This window comes from Oreochromis aureus, linkage group 20 (genome assembly GCF_013358895.1).
Source record: "Oreochromis aureus strain Israel breed Guangdong linkage group 20, ZZ_aureus, whole genome shotgun sequence".
In the NCBI taxonomy this organism is placed as follows: Eukaryota; Metazoa; Chordata; class Actinopteri; order Cichliformes; family Cichlidae; genus Oreochromis; species Oreochromis aureus.
This window is the reverse complement of record NC_052961.1, coordinates 12704060-12726741: the sequence shown is the minus strand read 5'-3', so window position 1 is coordinate 12726741 and position 22682 is coordinate 12704060. Positions and strand designations below refer to the sequence as shown.

The 22682-nt window shown below is 41.1% G+C and overlaps 2 protein-coding genes across 3 annotated transcripts; one reads left to right on the top strand and one right to left on the bottom strand.

The window, feature by feature from the left end:
* Nucleotides 1-207: 207 nt before the first annotated feature.
* On the bottom strand, nucleotides 208-9314 carry aaas (achalasia, adrenocortical insufficiency, alacrimia). Of its 2 annotated transcripts, none has more exons than XM_031727860.2 (17): nucleotides 9140-9314; nucleotides 8838-8978; nucleotides 6810-6937; nucleotides 4826-4881; nucleotides 4624-4715; nucleotides 4483-4529; nucleotides 4126-4224; nucleotides 3403-3546; nucleotides 2686-2806; nucleotides 2479-2603; nucleotides 2181-2241; nucleotides 1998-2088; nucleotides 1758-1851; nucleotides 1060-1127; nucleotides 892-973; nucleotides 688-772; nucleotides 208-445 (listed from the first exon to the last, which is right to left on the bottom strand). In XM_031727860.2, exons 2-17 carry the CDS (start codon nucleotides 8946-8948, stop codon nucleotides 290-292), a joined length of 1560 nt encoding a protein of 519 aa, XP_031583720.1. In that variant the 5' UTR covers nucleotides 8949-8978; nucleotides 9140-9314; the 3' UTR covers nucleotides 208-289. The 2 variants fall into 2 exon arrangements, with proteins under 2 accessions (XP_031583720.1, XP_031583719.1); XM_031727859.2 differs by having other exon boundaries at nucleotides 1758-1854; nucleotides 9140-9313.
* Nucleotides 8925-22533, top strand: map3k12 (mitogen-activated protein kinase kinase kinase 12). Its single transcript, XM_039605014.1, has 15 exons — nucleotides 8925-9004; nucleotides 11764-12287; nucleotides 13524-13707; nucleotides 13796-13987; nucleotides 14074-14232; nucleotides 14508-14666; nucleotides 14879-14987; nucleotides 16082-16191; nucleotides 16441-16557; nucleotides 16662-16796; nucleotides 16897-17620; nucleotides 17705-17772; nucleotides 17930-18227; nucleotides 19249-19440; nucleotides 22113-22533. The coding sequence occupies exons 2-14, from the start codon at nucleotides 11825-11827 to the stop codon at nucleotides 19402-19404; spliced, it is 2874 nt and encodes a 957-aa protein (XP_039460948.1). The 5' UTR covers nucleotides 8925-9004; nucleotides 11764-11824; the 3' UTR covers nucleotides 19405-19440; nucleotides 22113-22533.
* The last annotated feature ends 149 nt before the right edge of the window (nucleotides 22534-22682 follow it).

The window sequence follows — 22682 nt, the reverse complement described above, 5'->3', positions numbered from 1 at the left end:
TTGTGTTGACAAGATCTGACCTTGACCATATGATTTATACTTGTCTGAGATCTTTAATACACGCCTCTACAGCATCAATTTGAAAATCTTAGGTTTAAGTATTGTCTTCACAAAGTCATAGATCACATCATAGATCATAGCATCATAGATCACCTTTACCCTCAAAACTTTTAACAAATATTTGAGAAATAAGGCAGCAAGCGGGTGTTTGTTTAGCACTTTCAACATATTTATTAACAATCCTCAACAAAACATGATGAGTGACCGTGTGATGGTGGGTGGAGGGCAGTCAGGAAATGAACTCTGTAAAGAGAGACTGATTGGCAAAGTCAGCGGGCCTTTCCTGGATGTGAGGCAGCGTCGGACTGCCGCTGAGCCCCAAACGTGGGATGCTGGCACTCAGGAAATAGAAAGGCACATGGGTAATTCTTCCACTGGACCAGCACTGAGAACAAAGAGAGAAAACATCAACAGTAACATCAGATACCTGGACTCAGATAACCAGCATCAATAAATTATATTTTAATGAACTTGATTTTTTTTTTTTGAGGAAATGGATTTTGATGCTTTGACTTTCAGGGACCTTAGGATTCCCTATGGCTGATATGATTAAGGTGGAGTTTAAATAATAAAGGATAAAAACAGCATAAAGGAGCTAAAAGAGGAATTTATTATTTTGAGACTGACCACAGTGAGCAGAGCTCCGTGTCGGAAATTCGGGTGGAACTGCATCAGTCTCGGTTCGGCTCCTGGCTCCCCTTGAACAAAACCGCTGAACAAGAAAAACATATCAAGCACATGCAGACAGGAAGTACAGCAGTTTCACAGAGAAACACATTAGTGTGAGCTGTAATAAAGCTACGCAAGTATGACATGAATAAATATACAAACCACGGCAAAAGCTCAAAGATGGGGCTGACTCTTGTCTTGAACACAGCAATGATTGGAGACCGGTCTGCTGCCCGTGGATCACCTGAGAGGAAAAAATAAGGCTGAGATGAGTTACTTAAACTTAATTGCTGACAAAATCCATGAGGGTGAAGAGAAGCAAGGCGATACCTTTAAGAAGCACTGCAAGCCTCTCTCCCCTCGGATCCCAGGCTAAGGACTGGATCTCTCCACCAACACTGGCAAACAAATTAGACATGAGGTGACCAACATTAAACTGCTTGGGTCACTTCCCAGGAGAAATATGTAGAGGCTGTATTTAAGTAAAAAGAGCATTACAGAGGGAACACAGTGTACTTAAACTATTAAAAAATATATATTATGGAGAGTGCCGTTTGTCATTGTTGCACCTAATCATTTCTATGGATGCATATAACAAAGTACGTAGTGTGTTTTTACTCCTTGGAATACTGCTGAGGAATGTAATCTGTAACAAATAGATAATGTTTTATAAGCTGATCACTTGTTTTGCATGCAAAAGGTAATTAATAAATACCACCATGAATTTAATATACTGCAGAACTGAACTGTGGTAGCAGAAGAAGTACCAAAAATTGTACCTGACCACAGAGCTACATTTATAGTGAGAACTTAAGTAAAAAGGCAGTAAATGAGCATTATTTTTACATTTAAAATAAAATATAAAGCTATACTAAGGTTTTGAGCTCAGTCATTTTCCTGCTGGATTCTTCCTGCGTGCTAATTTTCACTGTTCTTTTTCGGTCTCTCTGGAAGATCAATGTACTCGTTTTCATGTAGTTAGACTGAAAGATGGCCAATTAGCCACTTTTTTTTTCCAGAGTTCTTACATGATGTCTCCATCTGGTGTGCTAAAAGTCGTCTCTGACAGGTCAGCCACCACAACTGCTGCATGCGGCCCTTTTGATGTGCCTGAAGGCACGGCTGCTGAATAACAAGAACAGATTTTTAAAAACTCCATAAAGTAAGCTGTCAAGTTTCAAAAGTTGTAAGAAGTCTCTCATTAACGCCATCAGTTTTTCAAAGAAAAAACTACACGGATATTTTTTGTAAAGACTCCGAAAGGTAACCTGGTGTGTTAGTGAAGGTCAGAGCATAGATGACCGCCTCGTCCTGCACAGTGAAGAGAAGTCGACTCCCATCTGGACTCCAACAACCAGACTAACCAAAACAGATAATAATGCCTATAAAACATGTTGTATTAAAGAAATGTGTCACCTATTTAAACCTCAAACATGATGACAATGTTTCACCTGGCAGCGCCCTTTTATACACGGCCAGCGCTCACAGGTCCACATTCTGGTCTCCCAAACCCTGGAAAGAAATTTTTTATTTTAAAGCTTTTGTCCTTTTATAATCTTGTATTAACACACGGTAAACTCCAACATATGTCGCTAATCCCCCACATGCTCATAAATATTCATTAAGGATGAACAGGCCTCTATTATAACACAGCAGGTCCACACTAATCTGACAGATGTACTACAGCAGCTCCGAATCAGCGAATGAGAGATGTGTAAAACTTCTGAGCTCTTAAGTTTTGTTTCGCACCTGAACAGGGCTGAAGGTGTAGAAGCTAGGACATGGCTACCATCAGGAGACCAGGACAGGAAAGTAACCCCACCGCCGCCAACGCGCTGAAGTGGTACGCAGCTTTCTGCAGCCACGTCCCACACCTGAAAGATGCATTTGAGGTGAATTTTAGTCATTTTGTGAATCACCGTCTGCGGTTCAGAGATGAAGTTGCAGCCTCGTTACCATCATTGCCGTGTCCATGGGCGAGGCAGACACAAGGAGAGATCCGCTGGGAGACCAAGCGATGGAAGTGACAGGAGCGTGACCGGGATGAGACAAAACATGAGCACACCCAGCTGAAGGCCTGAAACGAGATGACAGGAAGAGTAATGGGGTATATTAGAGAGCAAATACAGCTCCGATAAGGAAACAGTGAAGGTGCTTAATTTAAGGTATAAATGAACACTTTAAAAAAACAAGGGCAACTTTAATACTACACACAAAGGCAAATGTACAATGGACTGTCTTCCGTCCAAAAACGCAACACCTAAACTCTAAAAGTCAAAAATGTAATTTAAGAGATTTAATTTAATGTACTAATAGAGATTATAATGTATGGGTGCAAAAACACCATTTCAATCTTACTGAAATCTTTTTTTTTTGCCGGAACAAAGCAACTGAGTAATCTGTGATTTAAGTTTTTACTAAAACTCTTTTAGCACTTAATAAGCCAGCCTCCTATTACAGGTAGCAGTATTGCTATGTCACAACATATCACAACAATGCCACTTTTAATTTTATAAGTGCCTTCCAACAGCTGTAGGGAAAAAACAACAAATGTTTTGCTAGCTAACTACCAAAAAATTCAGCACTGCATTAAATGTAAAACTTAAACTGTTTTTCTGGCATTTTTTAAGAGAGCTGAATTCAATCTTTTGTACATGACCTGAATTTACATACCTGGTTGACAGTGAGCAAGGGTCCACATGCCAAACCAGTAAACAGTTCTGACACCCGACTGCGAGGGCAGACGCACACAGCGGCTTCCACTGCACTACTGCAACGTTCCTCTGTAGTCGGTGCTTCAGTGTGGGAGTCGTGGCACTGAGGGAGAACAAAAGGAGACAAAGCAATGAGAATAATCTCACAGAATGACTCAGAGAACAAACTGAACATGGCTCCATGAGGCTGACACAGTTTAAGATTTCATTTTTCTCTGTAGAGCTTTGATTGACAAATATTTTCATCTTTGTGTGTGTGTGTGTGTGTGTGTGTGTGTGTGTGTGTGTGTGTGTGTCTGTCTCTCTCTCTCTCTCTCTATCTATCTATATATATATATATATATATGTATATATATATCTCTATCTATCTATCTATCTATCTATCTATCTATCTATCTATCTATCTATATTAAGAGAGAGAGAATATTAAAAATCCAAGAAACAACAAAGTGTTTATACTTTCATTTACCACCTGAGACCTTATCTATGAGCTGTTGTAAACTGGCAGAAGACAAGTATGATCTAATGCTGTAAAAAGGTTTTAAAGCTGATAAACCTGACACTAGATGCATTTGAAGATTGTGTTACTCTTTGATCTCAAACAAAAGAATGAAAGCAAGTTGCAAAGAAAGCGGGAGCATTTTGGTAGCAGCATGCTTTCCTCAGATCTTAGTTTCGGTACCTTTTGGGGTTGTAGATCTTGATAGAGTCATCTAACAAAGCCACAGCAAATTTATCTGTATGTGGATGCCAGGCAAAGGCTCGCACCACACAGTCCGACCTGGTAACACAAGAAGAAGGTTGAATATCAGGATTTGAATTAACATTTTTAGAGAAGAAAATATTCAAAATATTTATAAAGATTACATCGTTTTTTTTTTCAGAATGACACATTTACCATAAAAAAGCGAATGAGTCAGCCAGGTCTTGTAGCTTTACATTTGTTTATTAAACAAAAATTATTAATAAACAATAAAAAAAACATAACTGAATGCTTTTACTATGAGAAAAATGAACAGTTCACCAAGTTGGGGCTTACCAGTTCAGCACTTGTGAAAATTCAGCAATCATGTCTTCACTGCTCAACTATTAAAATATAATTAAATAAAAACATTTAAATCTGAACCCAAAAGCGACTGATAATCAAGTGGAAGATAATTAATGAGCAGAGAGAACTTACTGTGAGATGAGGAAACAGGGAGCCGTGAAAAGAAGAGACCCATTGGAGCAATGCCAGGATACAACCAGAACTCATCGACAACCATTTGGGCACTGCAAGATCGCAGATAACAGGAGAGTCACCGTGTTTGCGCATTACTGTGTGTGCAGGTATAGGGATGTATGTGCTAAAACAAAACATAAGATTTTGGGGTATCACATACCCTCTGGGTGGGAGTTGGTAATTTCATTCAGTAACCCTGTCAAACCGCCATCCCTCCTGAAACACACGGACAAGATCAACACATTTTCTTTGTCTGTCATACACTCAGTACAATGTGATAAAATCGTTCCTGAAACACCTTTATCAGCTGCTCTGTATCAAGTAAGAAATAAGGTACAACTTTTCAGGCAGATTGAGATGATTTGCATCACTATGAGGTGCAGCTGCTGCCTTCTGTTTTAGCTGTAGACATGTCCTGTTTACTAATTCGTGGCTGTTTTATAACTGACTGACAGCACGTTCGCAGATTGTGGTTTGCTAAAGGTTAAACATAACCGATTACTCTGAAAAACACAGTGATTAAAAGCTACCAAATTACTTTGGTTGAGAATTTTGTCCAGAGCAATTTAATTGAACAGCTGCGAACAGAAATCCTTCCTCTGCCCTTGAAGCAGGAAGGTTTTAAAAACATCCCGAGGATGACAGGCTGCGTTGATAAGGAGAGGTGAAGAATGAATTACAGTCTTTATTATTGCCCAATAAATGTATCTTTTTTTTAATGGGATATCTGTTAAATAAATAAATATCAAGAAATATTTTCGGGTGCCAATAAAAAAGAATTAAAAAATCTAATTCAAAAGGCTATATATTTTTTTAAAGTAATGGACATAAAAGTTTGTGGTAAATTTAAAAAAAAACATGGGTGATTATAAAGTTTTGCATGCAAAAGACACATGGCACATATCCATGTGATAATCAAACTCTTCCCATACTTCTGCATGTCCGGAGTCACTGCAGCCACCGCTGCTGTTACGTTACCTATGGGCAACCATGTGAAATAAATACTCTCTTTCTAAGAATACATATTTCGATCGTCACCAGTGAATGGCTGTGGATTTGAAGCACGCTGAAATCGGATGATTCTTTTTGATACATCCTGTATATTGTGTAGTACATGTGTTGTTTTTAAGGAAGCCCCCTTGTTTCTAAAGCTTGGAGAAGACATCAGGTTGGACTATTTGTTTAGTTGCTCTGATTTCTTGCTGCTGTACTGATCGTTTCAGAGTTATTTGAGGTTTTACTTACTGCTATCAAAACGACTGCCATGTAACCAGAGAAGAAAAGCGATCACACCACAAACCCTTTGGTTTAAAGTTGTGCCACAAAGATCAACTTAGACCTGAAATTTAGCTGCTGTGGCAATTCAACTACAACAGCAGTCCCCAACCTTTTTTGCGCCATGGACCGGTTTAATGTCAGACAATATTTTCACGGACCGGCCTTTGGTGTCGCGGATAAATACAACAAAATAAAATGATACGACCAAGACAAAAACTGTGATATTTTGTAAATATAATAATAAACGCAAACTCACTGTGTAATTGTGTAACTTTATTAGCAGCGTACTCCTGAAATGCGCCAACAACATTGAGAGTAACATCCTCCTCTCTGCCCTTTAATGCTCTCTGGTCGCTATGGTAACATGTAAATATTTCTTTCAAAATAAGACACACAACTACAACAAAAGACCCAGGGAAACTGAGTTAATGATAAAAACCCTCAAAAACATAAATTTCACACCCGAGCCTCAACTCTCACGGCCCGGTACCAAACGACTCATGGACAGGTACTGGTCCGTGACCCGGGGGTTGGGGAACGCTGAACTACAAGATATATTTGCATGCTAATGTTTTCATTTTAAATGAGCTGTACAGCAATATACTGAGTGGTGATTTTTTATTTTATTTTGCCATGAGTGTACACTAAAAAAAAGAAACGGTATTGGCAGCAGTTTAGCAGGGCTACAAAGGCAACACACTTTCAACAGAACTTGAAAAGTACAACCTTTATGAAGGTGCAATTGATTGCAGGATTGTTAGGCTTTAAGTTTATATATAAGTTTACATTTAACACAGGTGTACTTAAACAGCTGGTAAATGATTGCACAGCTTCGTTATCAGGTGGTCTATATGTTGGCTACGTACCATGCTGCTGCACTCCTCATCCACAGGGTTTCCGAGTGGTCCAGGAAAGCTGCCTTGCTGCTGTTTTCTGTGCGGCTGTGAAGTTTCAGAGACTCTCGAGGGAAAGACAGACTAGGAGGACTAAAGTCCTGCAGAAAATACAGACAACATAATGGACCTTTAGGAATGAGCTGCCTCTCTATATTAGCCTGACCCCAAAAAGTGAGGTTTTTAAATCACATTTAAAAACCTTTTCTCTGCGGCATTTCAAAATTAATACCAGAATTAGCTTCTAGTCCGTTTTTAACTACTTTTTAAATCTATTTCTATTTTTCCATGTTTTACTTTTCTTTTTTCTTTAATGTCTTTTTGTATTTTATTTTGGTATTTTAACTGGAAACACTTCATTCAACATTGTTTTTTTGTTTTTTGTTTTTTTTAAAAAATGCTCTAGAAATAAAATTGGATTGGAGATGCATTCACTTAAGAAATTTTTCAGGATTATATTTATGGATTTTTGTCAACAAGACCATAGAAAATCACAACAGATGCACTACCGTATTATCTAAATATCAGTATTTGCTAAATCAGCCGCCTTGATGGATATTAATGTGAATGAGACGTCCTGATGGCAGTAGCCGTTGTATATCGGTTAATTCACATCCCTTCTGCACATACATGTAACTTGTTGAGTGTAGCTTACTTTGGTTATACTGCTAGATAAAGTCTGTCAGTAAGGCAGTCCAAATTGTTTGCATTGCACTGCATGCATTGAGTTGAAGATTAAAAAATAAATTAATAAATTAATAAATGTGTTTGCAGGTTAGTTATCGCTAAGAAACCTAAATCAGGAAAATTAATTTCATTTTGATCTGCCTAAAACTGCAAGTGATTGATACATCTCCTTTAATAGACTATGGGACTGTGTCAGAGCTGAGCACACTGAAGGGATTATAATTTAATTAAAATACAATAAAGCTCTTTTGTGTGAACAGCCGCACAGAGAAGCTAAATTTATATATTAACTTATGAATTCATAAGATTAATGATTATAGCCAGAGTTGCTCTCTTGCCTTATTTGCACCACCTGTGTTTGCTTTGTTATTATATTGTTTTTATAGATTTCCATTTCTCTTTACATCTGATGCCTCTGAAGTATGGGGCACTTAAATTGTATATTTTGAAGAAGACTGAAATGAAGCAAACACTCCTTTTTTGTGAGACACACAGAACAGATACAGAAAGTCGGAATTAAGAGAAAGCTGATAACCATTGATTTTACACTGCTTAATAACACAAAGAAAACCTGGGTGATAGTACACTCCTGTGGTTCAAAAGGAGAATGAATAACAACAAAAACACAATTAACCCACACAACAACCCTACAAGCCTGAGCTAAAATGCTGTTAAACACTTTATTTCATGGAAAAGAATTCTTCTTTATTCTTTTCCATCTCCAAACTATACATCACAACAGCTCTCACTACCATCTCGTAATTCTTCCATTTCACTCTTGCTGCTATCCTTCAATCACAAATCAGCCCTAACACTCATTTCCACCCACTCCACCAGGCCTGCACGTCACCTCATTTGTGCACTTCCTATTGCTTTACCAGGTATTTAAACTTTCACTACCTCTACTTCCTTCCAGCTTCAGGGAGCACCAATACTAAGGTTTATTATAATGAACTAAACAAAATTAGAGTAAAATCTACTTGGGAAAAAGAAAACTATTTAAGACTGACATTAACTTACAAGGAATCAGTCTGTCTTGAACGTCTTAAATCTTGAATGTCATAAGTTATATGGTAAAATTATAAACAGTAATGCTTAACCAAATAAAAAAAAAACCCTAACTCTTAAATATTTACCATTAATTGAAATGGGCAAATCCAGCCGTAAAACTAACAAACTGAATTGAAAACGCAATTACAAAAAACAAATAATAATTAAGACTACAAAACGACGCTTAATAGGTTACCCCACTGGAAACATGACTGTCTGTCTTAGCTGAGACTGATAAGTCTGTAGGGTTTGAGTAGGTTTGACCTGCTTCAGCTGGTCTTCAGTGCTGCTCCCCGACAGCAGCTCGTTGTTGGACTCGCACACAGTGGTCTGTCCGTAGGGCAACGGAGGGGGGAAAAGAGCCAGAGAGCACATCTTCTACAGGAGAAATTATTCCACCGGACCCTGCAAACACACAGTGGATTCATCAGGTAAAGGCAGACACAGAAGTAGTGGACGCTGTAGCTTTTAGAGCGTGGGAAGCTAGCTAACATCACCGTAAGTCAACTACTTTGTAATCTTATAATGCTTTGGCAAGAGCCTCGTTTGTATTTAGTGGTCCTTACCTCGTAGTGTGTTTTGTATAGTGCTGTCAATTCTCATTCGTTGTTTCAAAAACAAAGTCAAAGTACATGCTAGTTTGTTGTGACGCTCCTTCAAGTCAATCCCGCCGCGTTAGCTACGGCAACACGGAGGGACAAACAGTACAACTTTTCCTGCAGTGCACAAACTGGAAAAAAATCTCGCACTGCCCTCTTCAGGACAGAAAGCGACACTTGAACTACACACAGGCAAACAAGTACAATTTATTTAGATCAGGAGTGTCAAATTCACTATTTGATCTTAACAAAAATGTATATATATATATAAAGAAGTATCATTTCAAGGCGTTTACCTGAGCCATGGAGCCTATATAGATATTACAAAACAAAAACAAACAACAAAATAAACAAGCATAAACTCAAGTGAAAGACATTCCTCAATCCACTCATCATAAAAAATGCCAGAGAACAGAAGGTAGTACTTCTTGCTAAGGTATTTTTCTAATTTATTAAATAATTCACTTACAAAATATATAAAATGCCCAAAGTTCTTTAGGCAAAGTAAAATTCAACAGTATCTCTGTTCTTTTTTCCACATTTATTTAATCTACTGTAACTGCATGTGCATTGCAGTGTACTGATCACAAGGAAAAGGCACCAAGCATTCACACGCAGTTTTTTCCAGACATTTTCACTCCTGTAATAATAATAATAATAATAATAATAATAATAATAATAATAATAATATAATTAAAAACACTAGAGTAATTAATTAATGTTAACACTTTGCGCCATCCAGTGGGCCGAATATGGCCCTCGGGCCGCTAGTTTGACAGCTCTGGGGATAGCTAAAATACAGGACTCATATAGTTTGTCAGGAGAAGTTTTCACCAAACAGATGCACAGTTTATGAACCAAAACAATAAATAAGTCAGGGAGGGCAGGGCGTACGGTCTGGGGCAATCCAGAGTTCCTGGACTGAGTGTCTTGCTCAAAGACACATCAGCAGCAGCAGCCTGGCTCAATGCTGCTCATACAGGACCTTCTTCCGGTTCAAACTCAAACACAGAAATCAGTGAATGGCGTGCGTGCATAATTATATATTTTGGGAACGATAGATAAAAACTGCACTTAGTTCCATTGGTGTCTATGTGTTTGCAGAGGGAGGAGGTGGCAGCGCCCCCTTGCGGCGTAACACGCATTTCCGTGACGTCAATTCAGCACTGGGAAGGAGACAGCTCCCTCCCCCCCAAAAAACCCAGCGCGCCTCACGTTGCATGGGTCCCCGGTTATTGATAACACAATTTACCCGCTGGGATCTATCCCAGTAACGTGAAACTCGTGGATATCGGCGCTGGAAATACTAGAGACACCCCGGACCGAATAAAAAAACAACGATCTGCTCATTATCGCCGGCAAATAGAAAGCCGAGCCCACCCCTTCACTTGACAACGCGACATCAACCAGGCAGAAAGGTATGGGAATGTCATACTACCCGGTTAAATGCTGAATAAATGTGATATCAGGTACGTTTAGGCAGGAATCCGTTGCTTGGTGGGGTAGCGTTCATGCCGCTCACACTGCACCACTGAAGTGATGCTGCCAAGAAGCGAATCATCGTCGATGAATGCTACAAAATCATATTTGTGCAAAGAGAAAGCTCACATTACGAAATACTCGCGTTGGTACCAGCGCTGAGTAAATGTACATGTACTGCGGCAGTTTGACTTGGCATGGAGCATAGTAGGCATCGGGCTTGCTATTCATGCACGTCGGCTATGATGCTGCTGAGTGTCATCATCACATCCTTGGTTATTTAAAGATTGATCTTCCTGCGTGTGTGTGTGCGTGTGTGTGTGTGTGTGTGCACTACTCCTTCGCACAGGCCTGGTGGTTGTTTATTGCCCGTCTTTTACGCTCTCATTTCGCCCAGCCGCCGTGGCTCTTCTTGTGCAGTGGTGCAGTACAAGACACGGAGCTGGTGTAGGATACATGAATTGGGTACATGTGGTTCCTCTCTCTGGCTCCCACTCTCTCCCCCTCTCTCGCTCTCTAACATACACATGCATGCACGCACGGACGTACGTACACATGCACACGCGGAGGTGGTTATGCAATTCGTCATATTCTTCATCACACACAATGCTCTTCTTCACTCGGCAAATGATGGGCAGCATATACCAGCTGCTTCGCTTGCATACTGTCAGACCCTGGTGCTGCTCAGAGGAACAATTAAAGCACAGGTGACAGTCATGGCTGTGGACTGTACAACCGCCTGTGGTCGATTCATTCATAAAGCCAGTTTCCACTCTGGGTGATGGCTCCACTGGGCCGGCTGGTTTTCTCATTCACAGACACAGAGATGAGGCTCTACTTCATGATTCAGACAGAATTTAGTTGTGGGACTGGAGTGGCTGTGGATAGACTGGGAGACTGGCTCGCTGCCCAACTCACAACACGGCTCCCTCTGTTTTGGTGTTTTGTATCGCTTGTAATGGAAGCAGGGTGCCAAGTTAGCCATTAATTCAGCGCTGAACAGCTTCATAATGCCAGTATATGGTTTAAGTCTGGAGCTGTCCAGTGCTGAAACGAATCTATACATCAACATTTGTTCTAATTCACTTCTTATCACAAATCTTCTCCTCCAGGCTTTCTTCTCATCTGTCCATCCTCCATCCACCCTGACCTGCTGTGTTGGGGAAACCCCTGATGAGTGGGACCTGTATCCATGAGCCCCGTGCCCCTTCCCCCTCCCTGTCAGGCTTCAGTACCCCCATCTCAGAACCTCCCTATCGAAGACTCGATGGAGACACCCCTGCCTGCACCCCTGAAACTGACCTGACCCCCACACAGTGTGTCCTTCGTAACGTATTGTCCATCGACACCGGCGGACAGGGAGTGCCCGGCGGAAGCAGCCCCACTCCCAGTGATGGACCCTCAGCCCACTTTGACAACAGCGTGCTAAAACTACATGAACATGAGGCCTGCCAGTGTGGCGGCGGGGCCGAGGCGGGCCACAGTCCGGAGGCTGGCGCTGTTCGGAGCCAGTCGGAGAACATTCGCCTACAATCAGGAAGTGGAGGTTTTTTGGAGGGACTGTTTGGCTGCCTGAAACCAGTCTGGACCATGATTGGAAAGGCCTACTCCACTGAACACAAACATAATCACGAAGGTATGTGCAGATAAGGCGCCACTGTGTCTATGCTCTCTGTTCTTCCGCTATGTATGTAAAACATGGAGATTCACCACAGAAAATGAATAGTTTAAGCCTCAACTTGACAGTGGTGGAAGGAATGAACCACCAGAATGAGAGCTGTTATTGGTATTAATTTTGCTTCTTACTTTTTGTTTTCTTGTAAAATATTGGATAATTTGTCCTGGGCCTCATCTGCTTTAATAAAACATGATGAGACAAACAGGTTGGTAGTTGCCGTGTTACACTTAAACAGTGGATTACACAGCCTTTTCATATGTTTCATATGTTTCGGTGTTCTTAACAGTAACTATGGTTGTTGTTAGATAAATGTGGTGCAGGAAAAAATAATATATTTTAGCCTGGGAAATGTAGTGGAGCGAAAGGGTAAAGTGGCAGAAAATAGAAATACTCAAGCATGAGTACCTCAAACTGTACTTAAGAACAGCACTTGAGTAAATGTACTTTGGTATTTTGCAAACCCAGAACTCCATTATTTCCTGCGCTCCCTGACTGCCACTTTGTCCTGCTGGCAGCACGACTGTGTGCTCGAGTCTGTCAGCCAGGCTCACCCACAGTCATCAGCTAAACTGAGATCTCACAGCTGGTCAGGTGGGAGCATCATGTGCATCTGGCTCCACTGCTGCTGCTGCAGCTCTCAAGAGATCTCAACACTTCAGTGGACCTCATGAAGAATTGATCCGGCTGTCTCTTTTATTCTGCCAAGCTCGTCCATCTTTAGTGACCGTGCTTTCACAGTCGTTTAAGTAAAGTCAGCGTGACGGATGACAGGCAGATTAGACTACAAGTGGATTGTTGCTTTCCCCCCTATTTTTCTCCTTATCTCTGGATACAAATGCAATGGCCTAGTGGATATGTTGTCAATATCCCACCTGTTTGACCATAGCAGGCACTTTGTATGATGTAACTGTGTCCTGCCAGTGCATTCAAATGTGTAGCATGGATGCCCTCCCACCCCCGCCCCCCCAAAAAAACAAAAACAAAAACAAAAAAACAAGCAAACCCAAAAACCAAAAGAAAAACAAAACAATCTCTCTGTCCAAGCTGACAGTAAGTTGCTTTGCAGTGCGTGATGGGTGTAAATTAAGTAATTACTCTGATGGTGGAAATCATCTGCTGCAGTGTCTTTGGTATTGCGTATAACTTTCTGCAGTTGCTGAGGTTCACATTGTTTACTCGTTGGTCTGAGTTTAGAGTCCTGGGAGGTTCCATTTGAGGAAATCTCTGACCTGCAGTGGGTGGGCAGTGGTGCACAGGGGGCCGTCTTCCTTGGCAAGTTCCACGGAGAAGAGGTGGCTGTGAAGAAAGTGCGGGACATCAAAGAGACTGAGATCAAACATCTCCGCAAACTCAAGCATCCCAACATTATTACTTTCAAGTGAGGAAGCTACATCTTTTTTTTTAATATATCTATTAGGAGATATATATCTCCCAGTTATTTAACTCTGATTGCACTTCCCTTTCAGGGGTGTATGCACCCAGGCTCCCTGTTACTGTATCTTGATGGAATATTGTGCTCAAGGGCAGCTGTATGAGGTGCTGAGGGCAGGCCGTAAAATCACACCTTCCCTCCTGGTTGACTGGTCCATGGGCATTGCAGGTGGCATGAACTACCTACACCTCCACAAAATCATCCACAGAGACCTCAAGTCCCCCAAGTAAGACTCAGAAGCACAGCTGGTGTACTGACAGTTTCTTTGATACTAGAGCTTCAATTGTTTATTATGTAATCTCACCTTTCCAGCATGCTGATCACACATGATGACTTGGTGAAGATCTCTGACTTTGGGACTTCAAAGGAGCTCAGTGACAAGAGCACCAAGATGTCGTTTGCCGGCACTGTAGCCTGGATGGCTCCTGAAGTTATTCGGAATGAGCCGGTGTCAGAAAAGGTGGACATCTGGTAAGTCTGGTTAACATTCACACTTTTTTTTCCTATAGGCTATAAAAAGTTGTGCCTCTTCATCGATTACATTGATTTAACAATTATCTTTAAAATACTACACTAAGGAAAATGTGCAGATAGCTTGCTGGTATTGTGAATTAATAGTTGAGATATGTTCGAAGCTTGTTTAAAATGCCTTGTTGTGATTCTTATGCATGCATTTTCTCTTTTCTTTAAGATATTTTGACCTCAGTGAGATTTCTTGAATAAATAAAGCTTAACTTCTCTTAAAGGTCCTTTGGAGTGGTGCTCTGGGAAATGCTTACAGGAGAGATCCCTTATAAAGATGTCGACTCATCTGCAATCATCTGGGGTGTGGGAAACAACAGCCTTCAGCTGCCCATACCGGAGAGCTGTCCAGATGGCTTCAAGATCCTCCTCAGACAGTGCTGGTGAGCAGCGTCTGGAAATGGGCAGTTGGAATGAAAAAAAAAAAAAAAAAAGCACAGCAGGGAGGAGAGGACAGATGAGCAGACTAGAGTAGTAGAGGCGAGGGTTGAAAGTAGTTGTACAGGGAGCTGTAAGTCTGTGGTTTAAGGATTTTATTGATTTTACAGTGCATTGTAAATGTGCACAGCTGTGTTTTCCCATCTTGGATTTGCAGGAACTGTAAGCCCAGAAATAGACCTTCTTTCCGCCAGATCCTTCTTCATCTGGATATAGCGTCAGCTGATGTACTGTCGACTCCTCAAGAAACATACTTCAAGTCTCAGGTAATTTTCAGCTGAATGGAAGGACTTTAAAAAAATTAATTACATTTTAAGATACATATATATACAGAGGTGTGAGCAGTTAAATGAAAAACCAATATAAAGTGCCTTAGTAAGGTGGTGAGCCATTATAATCCACCAGAACTGCTTTAATGCATCTTAACATTGATTCTCAGTTTAATTCAATTCAGTTGTATTTATATAGTGCCACTACACAACAACAGTCTCCTCAAAGTGCTTGATGTTGTAAGTTAAAGATGCTACAGTATTAGAGAGAAACTCTCAACAACCCTATGACCAAGCACTTGTGACTGTGGGAAGGAAGAACTCCCTTTTGACAGGAAGAGACCTCGGACAGAACCAGGCACAGTGAGGGGCAATCATCTACCTTGGCCAGTTTGTTGAGTGAAGGTAAAGAGAACAGAACAAAAGAGGGAATAGAAAGAGACCGAAGATGAATCACAAACTGTGGGAGAAATTATCGACAATGGTTGGTAACATGCAGTAGCAGATTATAAACACATCATGAGGGAAAAGAGGAGAGTGATGTGAAAAGAAATGGATCATGGGAAGCCCCCAGCAGCTTAAGCCTATAGAGTTGTTAACTAAGGAAACTGTTCAGGGTCACATAATCAAGTCTTAACTATAAGCTTTATCAAAAAAAGAAAGTTTTAATCCTTTTAAAAGCAGAGTGTCTGTCTCCAAGTCTCTTGAACTGTTTTAGACTGATAGAACACTATTCTGCCAAAGATATTCTCTCATTCGGTGTTTTGATGATGGTGGTTGGTGAGGCTTGTCAACCACACTGGTAGCCCCTCATTGTGATGCTGTAAGAGACCACGTCTGTCATGATATAAATGTTTCACCATGCCACCAAAATGCCCATGCATAGCATAGCAGAACCATCGATCCCCGCTGTAGGCATCAAGGGTTTGGATTTTTCTTTTAATTTGTAGCCCATCTGCATAGGCGTAGACAAAGGGACACAACTACACGTGCTTGCAAAGCAATCAGACATTAAATGTACAAAAGAGACCTGATTTTTGAAGTCACCTCTGAGGAGACAGAGCTGGTTAACAGAAATGTACTCTCATCAGGCTGAATGGAGGGAAGAGGTGAAGCAGCACTTTGAGAAGATTAAATCTGATGGCACTTGTCTCCACCGACTCGATGAGGAGCTGATCAACCGACGCCGAGAGGAGCTCAGGTTTGCTTTTTACTGTTAAAATACTTTCATGCAAAATCAAGGCTTTACAATTAGCAGGCAGAAGATACTGATATTTTACTATGTTAGCTGACATGCAAGAGGCCGCTTCCCCACTGTCCTATTTCTTGCTGTCAGTCCTTAGTCTGCCCCTGTGGACGAAATAAGTGCCTTGCGTTCATGTCTATTGTAGAGCTTTTAGATTCTCTCATGCGGATGCACAGTGACATCAGCAGCTTCTTTTCTTCTCAGGCATGCTCTGGACATTCGTGAGCATTATGAGAGAAAACTGGAGAGGGCTAACAACCTTTACATGGAGCTCAGTGCTGTCATGCTGCAGCTGGAGCTGAAAGAGAAAGAGTTGCAGAGGTGCAAATACATTCATGAAACCACAGTTATATGTTCTAGAAATGCAAGCACCATTTACAAATAAGCCTTAGTGCATTTACACTTTGGTGGCATTTTCTTCCTAGGAGAGAACAGTCTTTGGATAAGAAGTATCCAGGCTTGTTCAAGCACCATAGTTCCAGACAGAGCAGCTCCTCAAATTCCATGGACAAACTCATCAAGAAGAGAAACGTCCCACAAAAACTTCCCTCGGGAAAGAGGTGTGAGATTTCATTTTATTGGGTGAAACTGAAATAAATCAGTGAATATTCATCAGCCTTGTGGATTGTAGTTGTTGACTAATCCTTCCCACTCTTTCAGGCCAGACATTCTTAAGTCTGAGGTAATCATTCCCAAAATGGACTCCTCCGTAATGCAAGTCACTATCCCAGCCTGCCCTAACAGGAGCTCCACTTCTCCCAGCCGGTCTCGGAGGGTAAAGACCCGCCATCGTAAGCCCGGTAAGGGCAGCAGTGGGGACCTGGCTGGACTTAAAGCCAATCAATCCTCCCCTAACCGGGACACAACTGCCCAAGTTAACAGTTCTACCACTAACACCTCGAAGCAGCTCCTGGAGCCTTCCGCAGCCCTGCGGGGCCTCAGTCACGAGCAGCAGCAGAGGCAGCTATCCTCCTCCAGCCCTGACCTCATCTGCACCACGCTAGAGGCAGACAGCCAAGGAAAAGGGGAGCCCTCTGTGGGTGGGCTGGAGAGAGGAGGGAGCCTTAGTGCCTCTGCCGGTTTAGGGGGGTCAGAGGGAGGGGCGGCCGGTCTGGACGATCTCACAGAAACCCCCCCACGCAGTGACACGCCCAGCGAGGATGCCGCATCGTTCCCGTTCTCCAGCAGCCCGGACTCACCGTGTGGGAGGGGGGCGGCAGCAGGACGGGGCTCTCTGGGATCTCCACGCCTTCCTCACGACGGGGAAGATAAAGAGGAGGGAGCAGGTGTTGTGAGGCTGCCCCGGGGAGCATCAGGTGGAATCGGGAGTCAGCACCTCACACCTTCAGCCATTCTGTACAGGGCAGCTATCACACGCAAACAGGTACGGTGCAGGATACCTCTCCTTATTCCTCAGTCCCCTTGGTGATTGTTTTCACTTCTGCATTTTTCATGTTTCTGACTACAGAGGCGTGGAGTGTCATCAGAAGAGGAGGAGGGTGAAGTTGACAGTGAGGTTGAGTTACCACGGAGACGGTGAGCAACTGTCCTTCATTACTTGAAAATTCCCTCCAGCCATCTTCCCTCTTTAACAAGTTGCTGTTTTATTCAGAGAGCAAATTTATGTCAATCTTTACCAGAATCAGAGATTCTTTTTTTTTGTTTTTGTTTTGTTCCTTCTTAATCGCTCCAGACGCCCGACCAGCATTACCAAGTGCCAGTCGGTGTCTACATTCAGTTCAGAAAATCTGTCTGTATCGGACGGTGAAGAGGGCCACACAACTGACCACTCTCACAGCGGTACTCCCGATGTTGTCAGCACTAACACCGACGACAGGTTGGATGACCGCAGCGACGACCTCCTCTCTCAGGGGTCGGAAATCCCTGTGGACAACACCGACCCTGCCCAGGCTTCTGATGGCCTGTCGGAGAGAGACGGAGCTCTGGGCCAGGCCAAGGCTCAGCTGGATGCCGGGCAGAATCCTAATGAGGTAAAGAAGCTGCACAGAGGACCTCATGTGTCAGCTTTGGTCTTCTCCTTAGACGAGCGTAGCCACTGGTGAAAAGTACAACTCAAAACCTGTACTTGACTATATGCATTTTATTTTATTTCATGTTAGACTACCCTGATACGGTTCAGGGTTATATTTTACTTTTTGCACAATACAGACTGCCAAACAAAAGTTAGAAGGTGAGGGAAAAGGGAGTTAATTCAAAGCCACTCTAATAGAGACAAGAACCAGAAATGAGCATTATAGATTCCCTTTAATTATCTTATGAACCTTCAGTTTAATCTGGTGACCCTGAGGATAGAGCTGTTGAAAAAAAATGAACACAACTGTCAGATTGTATCAGATGAAGAGAAACTCTCACTTTACCCAGCTACACCAATGATATCTTGCCATGTAATACAGTTATTTTTACTTTTCACCATTGATCATTTTATTTAAAGTTGCAGTTGAATACCTTGATGGATGAATGGATGCGTTTTAAAACACCTACTTGTGTTAGTGGCAACAACTAAATCTCATCCTTGGAAGGGTCTAATTGTTTTACTTTCACTTCATTCTTCTTGGCCTTGTTTGTCTCTTTTCAATTGTGTGGTTGATATTTTATGCCTGTTCAGGTTATTTAAGTGTCAACCATTTCACATACAAACAAAGTACCATCCTCTTTCTCCTTTAGTTCTTCAATCAAGCTTTCATTTTGCAGGAAAATGTCACACCTAGTAGCAGGCAGTGAAAGCGAGGCAACCAGTCTCATCACTTAGCACTAAATGTGCAATCAACTTTTTCATCATAATGATCTCGTTAAATAAAACAAACACACAAAATGAAACTGTCTAACTACAGGGTCTCCCACCACTGCTAAAATTACACTACAAATTCCGGGTTCCCATCCTTTATTTCACACTTCCATTTTTGGATCATTGACATTGAAATTAGGTTTATGCTCATGTCTGCTGCTGGTCATGTATCGCACACTTTTTTCCTCCTCCTGCTCTCTTTTTAGAGTCGAGCCTTGTGCGATGATTCTGACTGCGACAGTGCTGAGCTGGATCAGTCGGGTAGTGGCGAGCTCAGCCGTCCTCCCAGTGCCGGAGCGTGGGCGCCGCCATCTCAACCTTATCAGGGGTCTCCACAGGCTCCCCATACAGGACCTCCATAGATCACTGGACACTAGGAAAGATCCAGCTACTCTACAGTGAGCAACCATCACAGGCGTACACCGGTCTGTCAGTGCAGTACATTACTGTTGTCATGAGGGATCACACCTACTACACCACTCAGACTATGACAAGTTGACTTATGGTGTCTCATAAGTTTGTTGGCTGGCAAACCTGCACCAGATGACATAGGACATTTGTCATATCCTGACTTCAAATATTTTGGCAGCTTGTGACATCAGATAAATGTCATTTAGGTTCAGTAGGGTTTGATATTTTTTTTCTTTCAGGCAGGATAGTTCCAGTTTGCAAAAACCCTTCCACAGATGCACACGCACGCACAAGAAGATACCACACTCTTAGTCCTTTAAACACTCTAACCTTCACTCTGGGAGCATCCTCCATGGTACTCCACACACTAATGCATTAAATACTAATGAATAATAAATGTAAATATCCATGACATACCACATGAGAAATATCTAACTTTATTTTATTTGTAAGATAAAAATGTAAGACTTAACAGTATGCAGCCCTGTGAACAAAATGCATGACTACATGTTTATAATTTATGGTTCGAATGTGTCCGTTTTATATTTTGTGAAAGTTTACACTTTTTTAATCCTGAAAGTATTAATTGAGGGTTTTTTTCTCTTTTGTTAATAAATGTTATCAAAAAAAAAAAAAAAAAAAAAAAAAAGTCAAAAATGGAATGAAAATACTCACATTGATCGATCATGATGCATAATTTGGGTTCTCAGTAGCTAAAGTTTTATTTATTTTTTAAACCCTCCTACTACTGAGTTTCAGATACACATATGACACACTCAAGGTTTTTATAGAGTTTCTAAAAATTTTTGATAGGATGGGAGGTCTTTTGGTTCACTCGAAATGCACCTCTGCTATTGTATATACACTCAGTTAACCAGCTTATTTAGTACATCGAGCTAAAATTCTTGCAAAGACTTCCTTGCAGCACTTTATGGGGTTTCTGTTGAAACTGTTTTAAAAAGCTGTGGATTCAAGTGGAATATCATTGTGGAGAATGTAACTTGTTTGTGGTGCGGGTAAACTGTATTTCACTAAAGTTGTGCTTGTCATTTAGCCGGGGTGTATAAAATTATGTAGAAGCGTTTTGGAGGTACCGTCGCCACAAACTGACACAACCAGTTGAATCAGACCCTCCCTAAAACAGTTTTAATATAAACTCAACATTCTAACCTCCAGTAAGGTAGCATTTATTGCAGGACTGTTGCATAAGACTGCATTTGTTTTAGCTATTTGTTCCTAATAATCTGGCAACATATTACTGCTATACCATTTTATGACATTACTGGTGCTAGCAATGCCTGCTTTTAACCATTTCAGCAGCTAAGTGCAGAAGAAATCCACTGTTTTAACACCAAACTGTAGCGCAATGAATGGAGTTGGACTAGATTTAAAATGTAATTAGAACAGACGAATCATTTTCTATTTCTACTTCTCAGTTGTTAAAGGCTTATATTCCACCTTTGGCAACATAACAGTTGGCCAGAGAGCAAGGTGTTCTTGTTAGCAGCTGATACCTTTGAAATTAGTTTTCTGGCCTTCTGCAGCTATTTCTTCTTCTGTGTTCACCCCACTACATGACTTGCTGAACCAGAATTAGAATGACTACATGTAGTAGCTTTCTTTATCACCCCTAACTGATGATAACTAAAAGTGCGACCTTGAGATAGTGTCTTGTTTAAAAGCAGGATTCTGTATTCAGGTCATACTGACTAAATCGTAACTATGTGCAGGCATGCATGGAAAACTCCCGACGTTTGACCTAATGAGGAGTCATAAAGAGTTTGATTTAAGCCTGTTGGTGTGACCACATGGTTAAGCACCAGAGGTGGGGATCGCACAGTATATTACCGTAAGATACAATCATAATACCAGTTGTATCGCGAGACATTCTGCAATACTTAATATATTGCAAGACAATCATCTATGATACAGGATCATATCTGTGTAAATCTGAAAGAACTAAAGAAAAAAATACCCCTACAAAAATCAACCGTTCACTTGTTTTTAGTGTTTCTAATAATAAGCTTTATTACTTTAATAAAGTGTCCGTTTATTTCAGTAGCTATATGATTTGCTTTCCTCTTCTGTTATTTCTCCTAAGTTTCTTTTCATTCGGTAAGCGGTATCATGAAGAGTCAGGAAGGACTCCAGTGTGTCAAACGACTGAGCAAAATCCGGTATAGCGCCTGCATGTGTAATAAAAAAAATGCTGATATTTGTGGCGTTCAAAACGGGCAAAAATCTCAGCTTTGTGGTGCTTCTAAAGTAACTAATGTTGGATCACTAAATAAACTACAAATAGTAGCCCGGTGTGTGCACGTTCTGTGTGACGGACCTCACTATTCATTAGGCGGTCCAACATGCTGGCGCACAAAGCAGCGCACGTAAAATAAATAAATAAATCATCCATTACACACGGTAGCTTCTTTCAAACTAGTTCATCTTTGTTTAGCGTTCTTTCATCAGGCATAGTTTGCACAATACTGTACTATACCCCATTGAGGTTTGGTTGCAAAGTGCACAAGAGATTATATTATGCATAGATATAATTAAAAATAAATAAGACTTATCACATCAAAAATGCAATATTACTGTTTCAAATACTGGTAAATATATTAGTGACCCTTACAGATGTGAATTTTTTTTTTCCTCTTTAAAGGGAGCCCCCACCCAACTCAAACCCAGGACATTTGGTTCCAGTGCATCTTTGACTTGTAAGAGAAAGCAATTTGATTTGTTGCTTGATGTGTAAATGCAGCAGAAAACCGAAAAGCAGCAGCTCTCATCCACGAAACCTAAATAGAGACTGATTTGTGAAATCGGTGGAGTACCATGCAGTAATGAACCAAAAGGCCTCCGGTTGTTCAGGATGTTGGCAGGCTTCATAAAAACCTCATCTGTTCCTTTTACCCTTTAAGATTACTGCAGAAGTACCCAGATAAAGAATAGAGCACTTCTCTGTGATGGTTACTAGTAGAACAGTAAGTATCCTTTGGGTTTGAATAGAAATGTTTTGTTTTTATACAGCATTGCACATTGTACTTGTAACATAGGAATTATATCAAAAGCAAAATATTATGAGCAACAATAAATAATGTATTGGTTACAAAAAACAAAGCTGGGTGTGATGTTTGTTTTAAAAGACAGGTCATGTTATAGCTACAGTTTGTGCTGTCGTTGCATCACGCAAGATGGCTCAACAAGAAATAAAAGACTATTTTCAATCACT